The 13452-nt window shown below is 34.6% G+C and overlaps 1 protein-coding gene across 1 annotated transcript in view; it reads left to right on the forward strand.

Annotated features, from left to right (window-relative positions):
- The window catches only part of ZSWIM5 (zinc finger SWIM-type containing 5), a 243007-nt gene that overhangs the window by 214572 nt on the left and 14983 nt on the right, over positions 1-13452 (forward strand). Inside the window, exon 11 of the mRNA XM_058717621.1 lies at positions 1025-1182. Coding sequence (XP_058573604.1) covers positions 1025-1182 — 158 coding nt within the window. The remainder of the gene's footprint in view (positions 1-1024; positions 1183-13452) is intronic.

The following is a 13452-nucleotide window of genomic DNA, read 5'->3' on the forward strand; positions in this document are numbered from 1 at the left end:
AGAAGTCTCTATTGCGTTTTGTGTATCTCACTTTCTTCTCTCACCCTCTGTCTATTCTGTTGGACCTAACAATATTGGACCAAGCCTACCCCAAAATGGCTCAAGGATTTTCATATGATGTAGGGTTCCTATTTGGAATGCCTTGCTGGTGACCCATTTGGCTACCTGTACTCTTGGTGGGTTGTCCGAGGAAGCCCCTGAGTTTTTAATAGATAGGGAGCACCCAAGACCTGAGTATCTTTGTTCTGATTCTGAGGCCCATTAGGCAGACTGAGAAGAAGTTGAAGCCCTTCCATAGCTCAAATGAATCATGGTTCCCAGGCATAGGTCACCAGATACATCTGAAGGAAGTAAAAGTAAGTGTTTCTACACCGAGACTTTAGAACAGTGAGCTATGGGTATCTCATTTTCAAACTAGAACAGGATCCTTGGATTAGGCAGGTGGACCTTTAGGATGCAGCAGACCATACAGAAGAATTTTAGTTAGATCGGAAGGCTGTGACAGCTCTTCACTTGAACCAGAAAAGGACTGCTGAGGATTCCTTGGCATATATTTCTTATACTTTATAAAATAATCTTAGGGCTTTTGAACTGCTTTTCAAATCCATTTGCAGTAAGGAGTATTCAGCTTGAGTTCTACTTGTACCCAGACGCTCACCTCATTTACAGTATAGTACTCTGAAGTTTTAAAGCCTTTTTTTTAAGTTTATTTATTTATTTTGAGAGGGGGGAGGAGGGAATGGGGAGTGGCAGAGAGAGAGAGAGAATCCCAAGCAGGCTCCACACTGTCAGTGCAGAGCCCAGTGTGGGGCTCAGACCCACGAACCATGAGACCGTGACCTGTGCCAAAGTTGGATGCCTAACCAACTGAGCCACCCAAGTGCCCCTAAGTTTTAAAACCTTTAAAACTCATAGTTAACCCTTTCCTGCCCAGTTCCTCCCCAGCAAAGAACAAATTTCTCTAAGGTAGCTCAGAACAGTAAGGTTCTGGATGGTGGCTGATGACTCTCCCTGGGTCTTCTAGGTTACCTGTTCTAGAAAGCTCAACTTCTACAGGAGACACTTCTCACCCTCACCATATGGTGTCTGTGGTGCCCAGCCGTTATCCTCGCTGGTTCACGCTTGGACACTTGGAATCACAGCAGTGTGAACTGGCCTCCACCATGCTGACCGCTGCCAAAGGTGAGCATAGATAGACTTTAGGCTCCAACACCCCCATTATGCTGGCCCAGTCATGGCCTATCAAGGGCTTGGTCTGCAGTCTCCTGAAGAAGAAAAGCTATTCTTGACTACTTAGAGTGACTACTCAAGTGATATACTTGACAACTTAGAATAGATGGCTACTTTGATTGCTGCCATTAGAATGAGCACCTGGGTCCAAGCCAGAGTTTTGCCTTTGTTACTAATTGTGGGATGCTGAGTACATAGTATGAAATCATCTTCAAGATAACTTCTAAGTCTAACCTTCTGTATGATAGTCACTTCACCTTTGCAATCCTAGGTTCAAAGTCTATAAAATGGGGGTCATTGTCAGTGATCCTGTCAGCCTTTCGGGGCCTTTGGAAGATCCAGTAAAGTCATTACTAAGATAGTGCTATAAATCTCTTTATAGTTATGAGAGTTTGTGATATTTCCAGGGCTCCTTGTCAGAAGATGGGCAGCCCAGAGTAACTCTCAAGTTTTTAAGCTCACATACCCCCCTGTTATCTAGGTAGGTTTAATTACAAAGAAGATGAAAATAAGCCCCTGAGAAGCTATAATGAAATACTAGCTTGCATGGGTTGTGAGTATTTTTCTGATAACAGGAAACTATGGCTATTTTAAAGCATTTTTAAAAAAAATAACTGTATCTTGTTTCCCCCCAAAATACATACTCATTATGGAAAAGGTAAAAGATACAGATAAATCAATATGTAAATGAGCAATACACCAATACAAAAACTGAACAAAGGATATGATCAGACAGTTGTAGAAAAGATACAAGTAACTTTTAAACAATTAAAATCCTTGTCCCCCCTTGAGAAATATGAATTAGAATTACCCTGACATAATATTTTCACTCTTATAGGCAAAAATCAATAAATTTGATAATAGACATCTCTGTGGGGGTGGGAATGGCAGTGGTATGGCATAGAATGTCAGATTCCAAGCAGGATAGAATGAGTACAGATCCAAAATGTTCAATTAATCTCAAGCACAAGAAACACAAAGAAAACTATACCAAGGCACACTATAATCAAATTGCTTAAAACCAGTATTTAAAGAGAACATCTTATTTAAAAGTAACTAGAGAAAAAAGACATTATGTACAAAAGATAAACATGAGAGCATGTTTCTCACTAGAAGCAGTGTAAACTAGAAGAAAGTGGAGAAAATTCTTTAGAGTACTTTTAAAGAATTCTAGATCAGTGAAAATATCTTTCAGAAACAAAGGTGAAATAAAAAACTTTTCAGACAACCTCAATTGAATTAAAAATCAATAATAAAAAGATATGTGGAAAATCCACCAAATTTGGAGAAATTAAATCACACACTTCCATATAACTCACTGGACTAAGGGGATAAAAAACAAAAAATTTGAAAATGTTTAAACTGAATGAGAATTAAAAGAACAGCATATCAAAATTTTTGGAATATAGCTAAAGCTTACTTAGAAGGAAGTTTTTGACACCAAATGCCTGTACCTAAAAAGAAGAAAGTTTTCAAATCAGTGATCTCCGTTTCCACCTTAACCAGAAACTAGAAAAAGGAGATAGCACCTCACACCTGTCAGAATGGCTAAAATTAACAACTTAGGAAACAACAGATGTTGGTGAGGATGCAGAGAAAGGGGAAACCCTTTGCATTGTTGGTAGGAATGCAAACTGGTGCAGCCATTCTGGAAAACCGTATGGAGGTTTTTCAAAAAATTAAAAGTAGAACTACCCTATGACCCAGCAATTGTACTGCTAGGTATACAAAAGGATACAAAAATGCTGATTCAAATGGGCACATGCACCCCAATGTTATTAGCAGCACTATCAACAATACCCAAATTATGGAATGAGCCCAATGTCCATTGACTGATGAATGGGTAAAGAAGGTACACACACACACACACACACACACACACACACACACACACAGGAATATTACTTGGTGATGAAAAAGAATGAAATCTTGCCATTTGCAACAACGTGGATGGAACTAGAGGATATTATGCTAAGCAAAAGACAGATATCATATGATTTCACTCATACGTGGCATTTAAGAAACTCAACAGAACATAGGGGAAGGGAAGGAAAAAGAAGATAAAAATAGTAAGGTAAACCCTGAGAGACTCTTAAATACAGAGAACAAACTGAGGGCTGCTGGAGGAGAGGTGGCAGGGGAAGGATTAAATAAGTGACGGGCATTAAGAAGGGCACTTTTTGGGATGAGCACTGGGTGTCACATGTAAGAGATGAATCACTGGGTTCTACTCCTGAAGCCTAGACTACACTGTATGTTAACTAACTTGAATTTAAATTTTAAAAAAAGATCAAATGAAACTCAAAGTAAGCAGAAGAAAGGAAATAATAAAGATCAGAGCCTAAATCAATAAATAGAATATAGAAAAACAGTACATAAAATTAATGAAACCAAACACTGTTTGTCTGAAAAGAAAAATAAAATTGAAATCTCTGTCCAGACTGATCAAGTCAAAAAGAAGATAAAAATCACCAATCCCATGGGGTGCCCGGGTGGCTCAGTTGGTTAGGCGGCCGACTTCGGCTCGGGTCATGATCTCGCGGTCCGTGAGTTCTAGCCCTGTGTCGGGCTCTGTGCTGACAGCTCAGAGCCTGGAGCCTGCTTCATATTCTGTGTCTCCCTCTCTCTGACCCTCCCCCGTTCATGCTCTGTCTCTCCCTGTCTCAAAAATAAACATTAAAAAAAAATTAAAAAAAAAAATCACCAATCCCAAGATTGAGAAAGGTGACATCAAAACAAACTCTAAAGACATAAAAATAATAATAAAAGAATATTATGAAGAATTTTATGTCAATAAAACAAACAACATAAATGGATTAATTCCTTGAAAGATATAAACTACCAAAGCTCATTCAAGAATAAATAAAAATGAACTAGGCATACCCCAAAAGAATTAAAAGCGTGGACTCAGACAGATACTTGTATATCACTGTTCATAGCAATATTATTCACAATAACAAAAAGTTGGAAATATGTATCAAACAGATGAATAAACAAAATATGACATATACACTCTTTGGAATATTAATTTAGTTGTAAAAAGGAATGAAATCCTGATACATACTAAGTAAAATAAACCAGACACAAAAGGAGAAATATTGTATGATTCTATTTATGTGAGGTACCTAGAATAGCCACAGCAAAGAAACATCAGTGGATGCTAAACTAGTGGACATTTTATTAGCAATGGGATATTTGTGTGGTATCAAAGTATCTCTCCACAAAATACTTATCAATCATAAAGGTAAAAAGTGTAATTCTGCCATTGAGTAACCTTGCAGACATCACTTGAGTAAAGTGGCCACAGTTAATATCATAAATTCAAAGAGGCAGAAAGCAAAATAGAGTAGAAATTCATAGAGACAGAAAGTAGAATACAGAACTTGGGGAAATTAGTTATTATTTAATGAATATAGAGTTTCTATTTGAAATGATGAAAAAGTTCTGGAAATATATAGTGGCGATAGTTACACAACATTGTGAATGGACTTAATGTCATTGAATTGTACCCTTAAGTTATTAGAATGGTAAAATTTATGTTACATATATTTTACCACAATAAAAATAAATAATATATAGAAATGAATTTCAAAAAAGTTGAATTTGTAGTTAAAAACCTTTCCACAAAGAAAAATCCAGGCCTAGTTGGCTTCACTTCTACCAAACATTTAAGGAAAACATAGCAATTCTATACAAACTCTTCCAGAAAATTGAAGAGGAAGAAATATTTCCCACCTCAGTCTATGAAGCCAACATTACTCTGATACCAAAACCAGTCAAAAATCATTATAAGAAAAGAAAACTACAGGGGCTCCTGGGTGGCTCAGTCGGTTAAGCGTCCGACTTCGGCTCAGGTCATGATCTCGTGGTCTGTGAGTTTGAGCCCCGCATCAGGCTCTGTGCTGATAGCTCAGAGCCTGGAGCCTGCTTCGAATTCTGTGTCTCCCTCTCTCTCTCTCTCTCTCTCTGCCCCTCCCCTGCTCACGCTCTGTCTCTCAAAAATGAATAAATGTTAGAAAACTACAGACTAATATCCTTATGAGTATAGGTGCAAAAATTTTTAATAAAAATGTTAACAGATTGAATCCAATAATATATTGTAAAAAGATAGAACATCATGACAAAGTAGGGTTTATCCCAGAAATGTAAGTTTAGTTTAACATTCAATAAGCAATCACTGTGATTCACCATAATAATAGAGTAAAAAAGAAAACACCTGGGTTATTTCATCATCTTAATAATACAGAAAAAGTGGGGCACCTAGGTGGTTCAGTCAGTTAAGCTTCTGACTCTTGATTTTGGCTCAGGTCGTGATTTTACAGTTCGTGAGTTCGAGCCTTGTGTCAAGCTCAGCACTTATAGCGCAGAGCCTGCTTGGGATTCTGTCTCTCCGTCTTTGCCCTGCCCTGGTCTCCTCATGTGCGCTCTCTCTCGCTCTCTCTTGCTCTCTCTCAAAAAATAAATAAACTTTAAAAAACTACAGAAAAAGCATTTAATAAAATCTAGTACTAATCCCTAATAAGAACAGTAAAAACTCCCAACAAACTAGGAAAAGAAGTAAACTTTCTCAACATGATAAAGAGTATGATAAAGGGTATCTAATATACAGCTACCCTTAAACTTAATGGTAAAAGATTGAATCCTTTCTTCCTAACATCAGGAACAAGGTAACGATGTTTGCCTTCAGCTCTTCATTCAACATCATACCAGTGGTTCTAACCAATACAGTTAGTACAAAGAAATAAAAGATAGCCTCATTAGAAAGGAAGAAGTAAGAGTGCCTGGCTAGCTCATTTGGTGGAGCATGAGACTCTTGATCTCAGGGTTGTGGGCTCAAGCCCCAAATTGGGTGTAGAGATTACTTGAAAATAAAATCTTAAAAAAAAAAAAAAAAAAAAAAGGAATAAATAAAACTATCTTTATTCTCAGATGACATGCTCATCTATGTAGAAAATCCTATGAAATCTACAAGTAGCTATTAAAATTAATAATGAGTTTAGCAAGGTTGCAGGATACAAGATCAGTATACAAAAATCAATATACCAGCAATGAACAATCAGAAATTGAAATTTAAAAATTACTGTAATAGTATCAAGAAGGTATGAAATACTTTAGAATAAATTTAACAAAAGATTCAAGGCCTATATGATGAAAATCATAAAACACTGTTGAGAGAAATGAAAGAAGACCTAAATAAATTGAAAGATATCTTGCACTTATGAATTAGAAAACTCAATATTGTTGAATGTTGATTTTCTACAAATTGATGTATAGATTCAGTGCAATTCCAATCAAAATCTCAACAGGCTTTGGAATAGAAATTGATTATCTGATTCTAACATTTGTATGAAAATGCAAAGGACCTACAGTAGCCAAAAACATCTTTGCAAAAGAAAAACAAAAGTGGTAAGACTAACACTACCCAATTTCAAGACATATTATAAAGCTATAGTATCCAGTATAGGATTATTGGGGTAAGATAGACAAATAAATCAATGAAAAAGAAAGTCCCAAGTACACTTATATATATGTGGTCAGTTTATTTCAATAAAGGGCAAAGTCAATTCTGTTGAGAAAAAGATGGTCTTTTCAACAAATGTTACAACATACACAAAAATTAATTTATGAGGGATTGAGGACCTAGATGTAAAAGCTAAAACTATAAAACTTTTAAAAGAAAACATTAGAAAAATCATTTTCATTTTATATTAAGCAAAGATTTTGTAGATACAACATTAAAAGTACAATCCAGGGGCACCTGTGTGGCTCAGTCAGTTATGCGTCCAACTTCGGCTTAGGTCATGATCTCATGGTTCATGAGTTCGAGCCCCGCATCGGGCTCTGTGCTAACAGCTCAGGGTCTGGAGCCTGCTTCAGATTCTGTGTCTCCCTCTCTCTCTGCCCCTCCCATGCTCATGCTCTGTCTCTCTCTGTCTCAAAAATAAATACACATTAAAAAAAAATTTTTTAAGTACAATCTGTAAAAGAAAAAATTGATAAATTGTCTTACCAAAATTAAGAACTTTTGCTTTATGAAGTCTCTGTTGAGAATGAAAAGCAACAGATTGAGAGAAATATTTGCAAATCACATATCTCATAAACGACTTGCATCCAGAATATGTAAAGAAGTCTCAAAACTCAATAAGAAAATGAACAACCTATTTTTTAAAAATGAGCAAAGCTATGAAGAGACATTTCACCAAAAAAGATATTCTGATGGAAAATAACCACATGAAAAAATGTTCCATATCGTTAGTCCCTAGGGAAATACAATAGAATCACGATAAGAAAATGGCTAAAGTTAAAAAAACAACAACAACAAAAAACTATAGCAAGGACTGGCAAGGACATGGAGCAGGTGGAGCTTTCATACACCATAGGCAGAACATAAGTGGCAAGACCACTTTGAGAAACCATTTTACAATTTCTTAAAAAGTTGAATAGACATGATTCAGCCATTGCACTCCTAGATAACACCCAAAAGAAAGGGAAGTATGTATCTATAAAAAATCTTCAGCATGAATGTTCACACCAGCTTTGTTTTTAATACCAGCAACTGGAAACAATCCAAATATCTATCCATATGTGAAGGGATAAACAAACTGTGATATAACCATACAGTGGAATACTACTCAATAATGAAAAGGAACGAACTATTGATATATACTGCAATGTGAATGAATCTCAAAATAATTATTGCTAAGTGAAAGAAGCCAGACCAAAGGAAAAGCCGTATATTGTATTATTCTGCTTATATAAAATTCTAGAAAATGCACACTATAGTGACAGAAAGAAGATCAGCAGTCTCCTGGGAATGGGAGCTGGGGCAAGCTATGATGGAAGGGGAAGAAGGGATTACCAGAGGTCACAAGGAAACTTTGGAAATGATGTATGTGTTCATTGTCTTGATTGTGGTGATAGTTTCTTGGAGGTATACATATGTCAAAATTTATCAAATTTTACATTTTAAAATATGCACTGATTATTGTATGTCAGTTATACCTCAATTTTAAAGCTGTACATAAATGTATAGATAAGTAATGATGGCAACTGATTATAACTCGTTGAATAAAATAAATATCCATGAGTTTTATATGGTATAAACAAATAAATGAATAGAGTGGAATGCCAACTGGTGATTGTGGAAGGAATGATGAAATGAGAATATAACATATGGGAAAAAAAGAATATACCATTTGGCAACCATATAATACTTAGTTCAGCCTAGAAACATCAATGGATAATAAAACTAGTGGGTAAACATTTGATAAGGGATATTTACATAGTCTCAAATTATCTTTCCATAAAATACTTGTCAATGACAAAGGGAAAATGTGTAACTTTACATTAGAGAAATTTGGCAGACATCACTTTAATCAAATGATCACAGTTAATACCATCAGAAATGGGTCAAGTCATATTTATATATATCACCTGTTAGGAAGCTATAAGAACTTGAGGAAACATCAGGCATACCCAGAAAGAAGGACATACTTAACAAAATAACTGGTCTAATCTACAAAGTGTCAAGATCATAAATGTCAAGGGAAGATTGAGGAGTTTTCCCAAAATGACGAAGACTAAAGAGACATGACAAATATGATCTTGTATGAAATCTGTTTGTTATAAAGTACTTAATTGAAACAATTGGTGAAACTTGAATAGGATCTGGCAGATGGTAGTAATATATCAATATTAATTTCCTTATTTTGACGGTTGTATTGTGGGTATGTAGAAAATTGTCCTTCTTTGCCAGAAGTATAGACTACAGTGTTCAGGAGTGATGGGCTGTCAAGTCACATACTTTTGAATGCTTCAAGGGTAAGAAAAGATTTCTCTGTACTATTCTTGGAACATTTCTGTAATTTTGAAATTATTTCAAAATAAAAGAAAACATTTTGATAAAACATTGTGTTTGCAAAGATGTGGAGTGGGAGTATAGATTGGTAACCCTTTGTGAAGGGCAATTTGGCATATCTATGAAAATTATAGTGCACATATCCTTTGACCCAGCAATTTCATTTCCAAGATTTTATCTTACAAATATATTTGTACAAATGTGAAATGATGTTTGTACTAGGTTTTTCAGTCCAACATTGTCTGTGATTGCAAAATATTCAAAACATTCTAAGTATTCATCAATAGGAGACTGATTAAATATATCCAAAATCTCTTATGTGGAATTCCAAAATCTGAAAAGCTTTGTAAATCCAAACTTTTTTTGTTAAGTTCCACAGCAAAACCTGACCCCAACTGACATTAGGCATTGGTCTCATCACTCTTAGTCATATACATCTTTGCTGTTCACTAATACTGTGTTGCCTTCTTTGTTTATGTTGTTGTTGTTTTGTCCATTTGAGTTTAATTGTCCTATAAAAATGTCCAGAAAATTGAAGATGAGAATAAGAAAAAATGGAAGCATCTATCATTTTTAGTAGCACAGAAAATAGAGATAGTGTAGAAACTTGATCCAGGTATGTCTGTAAGGCATCTTACTAAAGAATAGGGTGTGGCAATTAACATGACATGACTTGAAAAAAAAAAATAGACAAAGTATTGAAGTTTTACCAGACAACAATGACCAGAACTAATGAAGAATAGAATATTTTTCAGAGGGCAAAAAATGAAGATGTTGACATGAGCATGATTGAATAGTTTCAACAATGAAGCAGTGTGACTATGCCACTGAATGATTTTTGGTCATGAAACAAGCTAGAATATGCCATGAAGGACTGAACATATTTAAGGTGAGTATAAAATACCAGAATTGATTGCAGAAAGTTAAGAAGCATCATGGTATAAAATATCTGAATATCTATGATGAAGAAGCTTCTACTTACCATGAAGTAGATGAAAGTTATATTGACAAATTTGTTAAGATCATTTTTAATGAAAATCTTAGTCCTAAACATGTATGCAGTGCTGATATTCTTTTTAAAAAATAAATAAATAGCAATGATTAATGAGCAAACGAGATTTTAAGGACTTTAAACACAGATTGAAAGTTCTGGGATGTGCCAATGCAGGGGACAGGTAAAGTTAGAAAAAGCCAACATCCAGGATGTTTCAGAAGTTGTTCACAATTTCATTGTTAGTGTGTAAACAAAAAAGAGTAAGTAATCGAAGAGATATTTTCTAACTGACTTAATAATCTGTACCAATGATATGAACTCATTGCACACAAACAGGAATGGAAGAAAACCATATTGATTATACTATTCCTGGAACACCATTCCACACATACCCCTCCTAAACTTCTTGTGACCAAGAAATTTTACTCCTAATGAAGAGCAAATGTAATATTTATTTTTTAATTTTTATACTCTATACTTGGCAGCAGCTAACGTCTAATACTTCCTTTAAAAGTTATTGTGGAAGCTTGATCAGGCCTACCTTAACGATGCCATTTACACAGTTGCTGGTGGTTGGAATGATTGATAAATATTTGGCAGACACTTTGGCTTACAATAACGTTTGAAAGTAAACCTGTAGATAAAGACTTTGAAGGATTTTGTCACTACTGAAAAGATATATAGTCTTACTACTTATCCTAAAATTTTATTGACTAAAAGTCTAAATAAGTCAGAGCCTTGCTACTCAAAAAGTGTGGTCAGTGGACAAGTAGCATCAACATTGCTTGGAAGCTTGTTAAAAATACAAATTCCCAGATCCACTGAATCAGAATCTCTGTGGGTGTAGCCCAAGAATCTATATGTTAAACAAATTCTCAAGATGACTTTTATGTGCACTAAGGTTGTAAAGCGCTGAAGTAGAGCAATCTCATATAAAAAAAATACTGAATATGTTATGTACCTGTTGTACATTCCTTGCAAGATAGAAAAATTGCTAAAATGGTGTAACCCAAATAAGCATGAGACTAGTATTGATGGCTATGGTGAAATATAACAGATGGAAAAAATCTCCATAGACAATATGGGGGAAATGTATGAGCACTTAATTGGTCTTGAATAACATGTGTTTATCAGTGAAGAGGTTATGGCTCTTGCTTAATTGAAGACACTGCTTATCTAGAAAACCATATTGAGTTACGTTACCCTAGAACTACACATTTTTAAAGGTCATCTATTTTAGTTTTAAAGAATCCCATTCTTGCCCCATCATTAAATATTCAGTTCTAATAGCAAACCTGATGAAACCTTTTATCCAATATCCTCAAGAACCCAGATGTAGCAAATATTCTCTGCATATGTATGTAGAGATACTTAACTTGGTTTTTGTTTATTGAATGTTTTCTTAGAAATAAAGAGTACCAAGTATTTATGGTCTATATCACCCTATTTCATTTCTGTATTGATAAATTACAATACTGATTTTGCTCTTCATCCCAACTAGTGTGAATATTTATTCATTCCCTGCACAAATAGTAATGTGTTTAATTATGTGATCTTGCTCCAAGCCCACTGCAAAAATTATGTATAATGTATGCATAAATTGTATCTCTGTAACTTAAAAAAATCTGAATTCCAAAACACATTCAAAACCCAAGGATTTTGAATAAGGAGTCGTGGATCTGTACATCCATAAATGGAATACTATGCAGCCATTTAAAGGAAAAGAAGCTCTTTATGTACTGATATGGAAGAATCTTCAAGATATGCTGATGTGGGGGGGGGTATAACATGCAAATATGTATATACTAGCCTACTCTTTAGGGGTTTTGTTGTTGTCATTGTTCTTGTTGTTGTTGCTGTTTTTAAGGAGACGAACTACATAATGTATTTCCTTATTAACCATAGAATATCCTGTTATGTAATCCAAAAATTGATACTATTGGTTGCATATAGGTTAGAAGTGGGTGAATGAGAGTCAGGGGTGAGGGAAAGAAAGAACTTTTAATTATTAACCTTTTTGTATCTTTTCAATATTGAACCATGTGAATATTTCCAAAATTTTAAATTATAAATGTAATTGAAACTGCTTAAATTGAAATGCAGAGAGAAAAAAATTAATGGTGGGGAGGTACCTAGAACAGAATATCTGAGAACTGTGGGACAATTAGAAAAGATATCTAACATGTACATCATGGGAATACCAGAAGGAGAAGAAAGGAGCAGAACAAATATTTGAAGTAATAATGGCTGAGAATTTTCCAAAATTAGTGACAGATACTAGAATGCAGCTCCAGGAAGCTCAAAGAAGACCAAGAAATATGAACACCAAAATATTTTCTCCTAAACATATATTCAAACTGCAGAATACCAAAGACAGAGAAATTTTTAAAGAAACCATACAACAAAACCAGACCTTACCTATTGAGAAACAAGGATAAAAATTACATCACTTTCACAAACCATGCAAGCAAGAGAGAGTGAAGTGAATATGTAAAATGTTGAAAGAATAATCACCAACCTAGAATTCGGTATCCAAATAAATTACCCTCCAATAGTACAGGAGAAATATTTTCTTAGACAAACTGAGGGAATTTACTGCCAATAGATCTGCTTTGCAAGAAGTCCTTCAGAGAAAAGGAAAAATACATAAATGTGAAACTCAGATCTACATAAAGAAAGGAAGAGTGTTAGAGAAGGAATAACTGAAGGTGAAATAAAACCTTTTTTTTTTTAATTCTTAAATGAATTAATAGATAACTGCTTGTTTAAAATAATATCAGGGGTGCCTGGCTGGCTCAGTAGTAGAACATGTAACTCTTGATCTCAGGATTATAAGTTCGAGCCCCACATTGGATATAGAGATTTAAAAATAAAATATTTTTAAAAATTTTAAAATAATACTAGCAATGTATAGTAGCAATATATTGGGTGATTATAGCTTAAAGATAAGTGAAATGAATGGCAGCAATGAAATTACAGAAGGAAAGGAAAAATTGAGAATACTGTTATAAGGCACCTTATGAAGTGGTATAGTTATTTGAAAATGAACTTAGAGTCATTGTAAACATATACTGCAACTCTAGGGTAAACACTAAAATAACCTTCAAAGGAAGTATAATTAATGAGAGAGAAAAGAAAATTAAATTATAAAATAATGCTCACTGTAAGCCAGAGATGGCCAAAAAAGGGGGAAGATTTTTTTAAAAAGAAACAAAGAACAAGTGTAATAAAGAGAAAACAGTTACAAATATGGTAGATGTTAATCCAACTATATCAGTAATCACTTTAAATGTTAATGGTCTAAATATGCCAATCAAAAGGCAGAGACTGGCAGAGCACATTTGAAACAAAAACACCAAAGCCTAATTAT

This window comes from Neofelis nebulosa, chromosome 2, assembly GCF_028018385.1.
Source record: "Neofelis nebulosa isolate mNeoNeb1 chromosome 2, mNeoNeb1.pri, whole genome shotgun sequence".
Classification (NCBI taxonomy): Eukaryota; Metazoa; Chordata; class Mammalia; order Carnivora; family Felidae; genus Neofelis; species Neofelis nebulosa.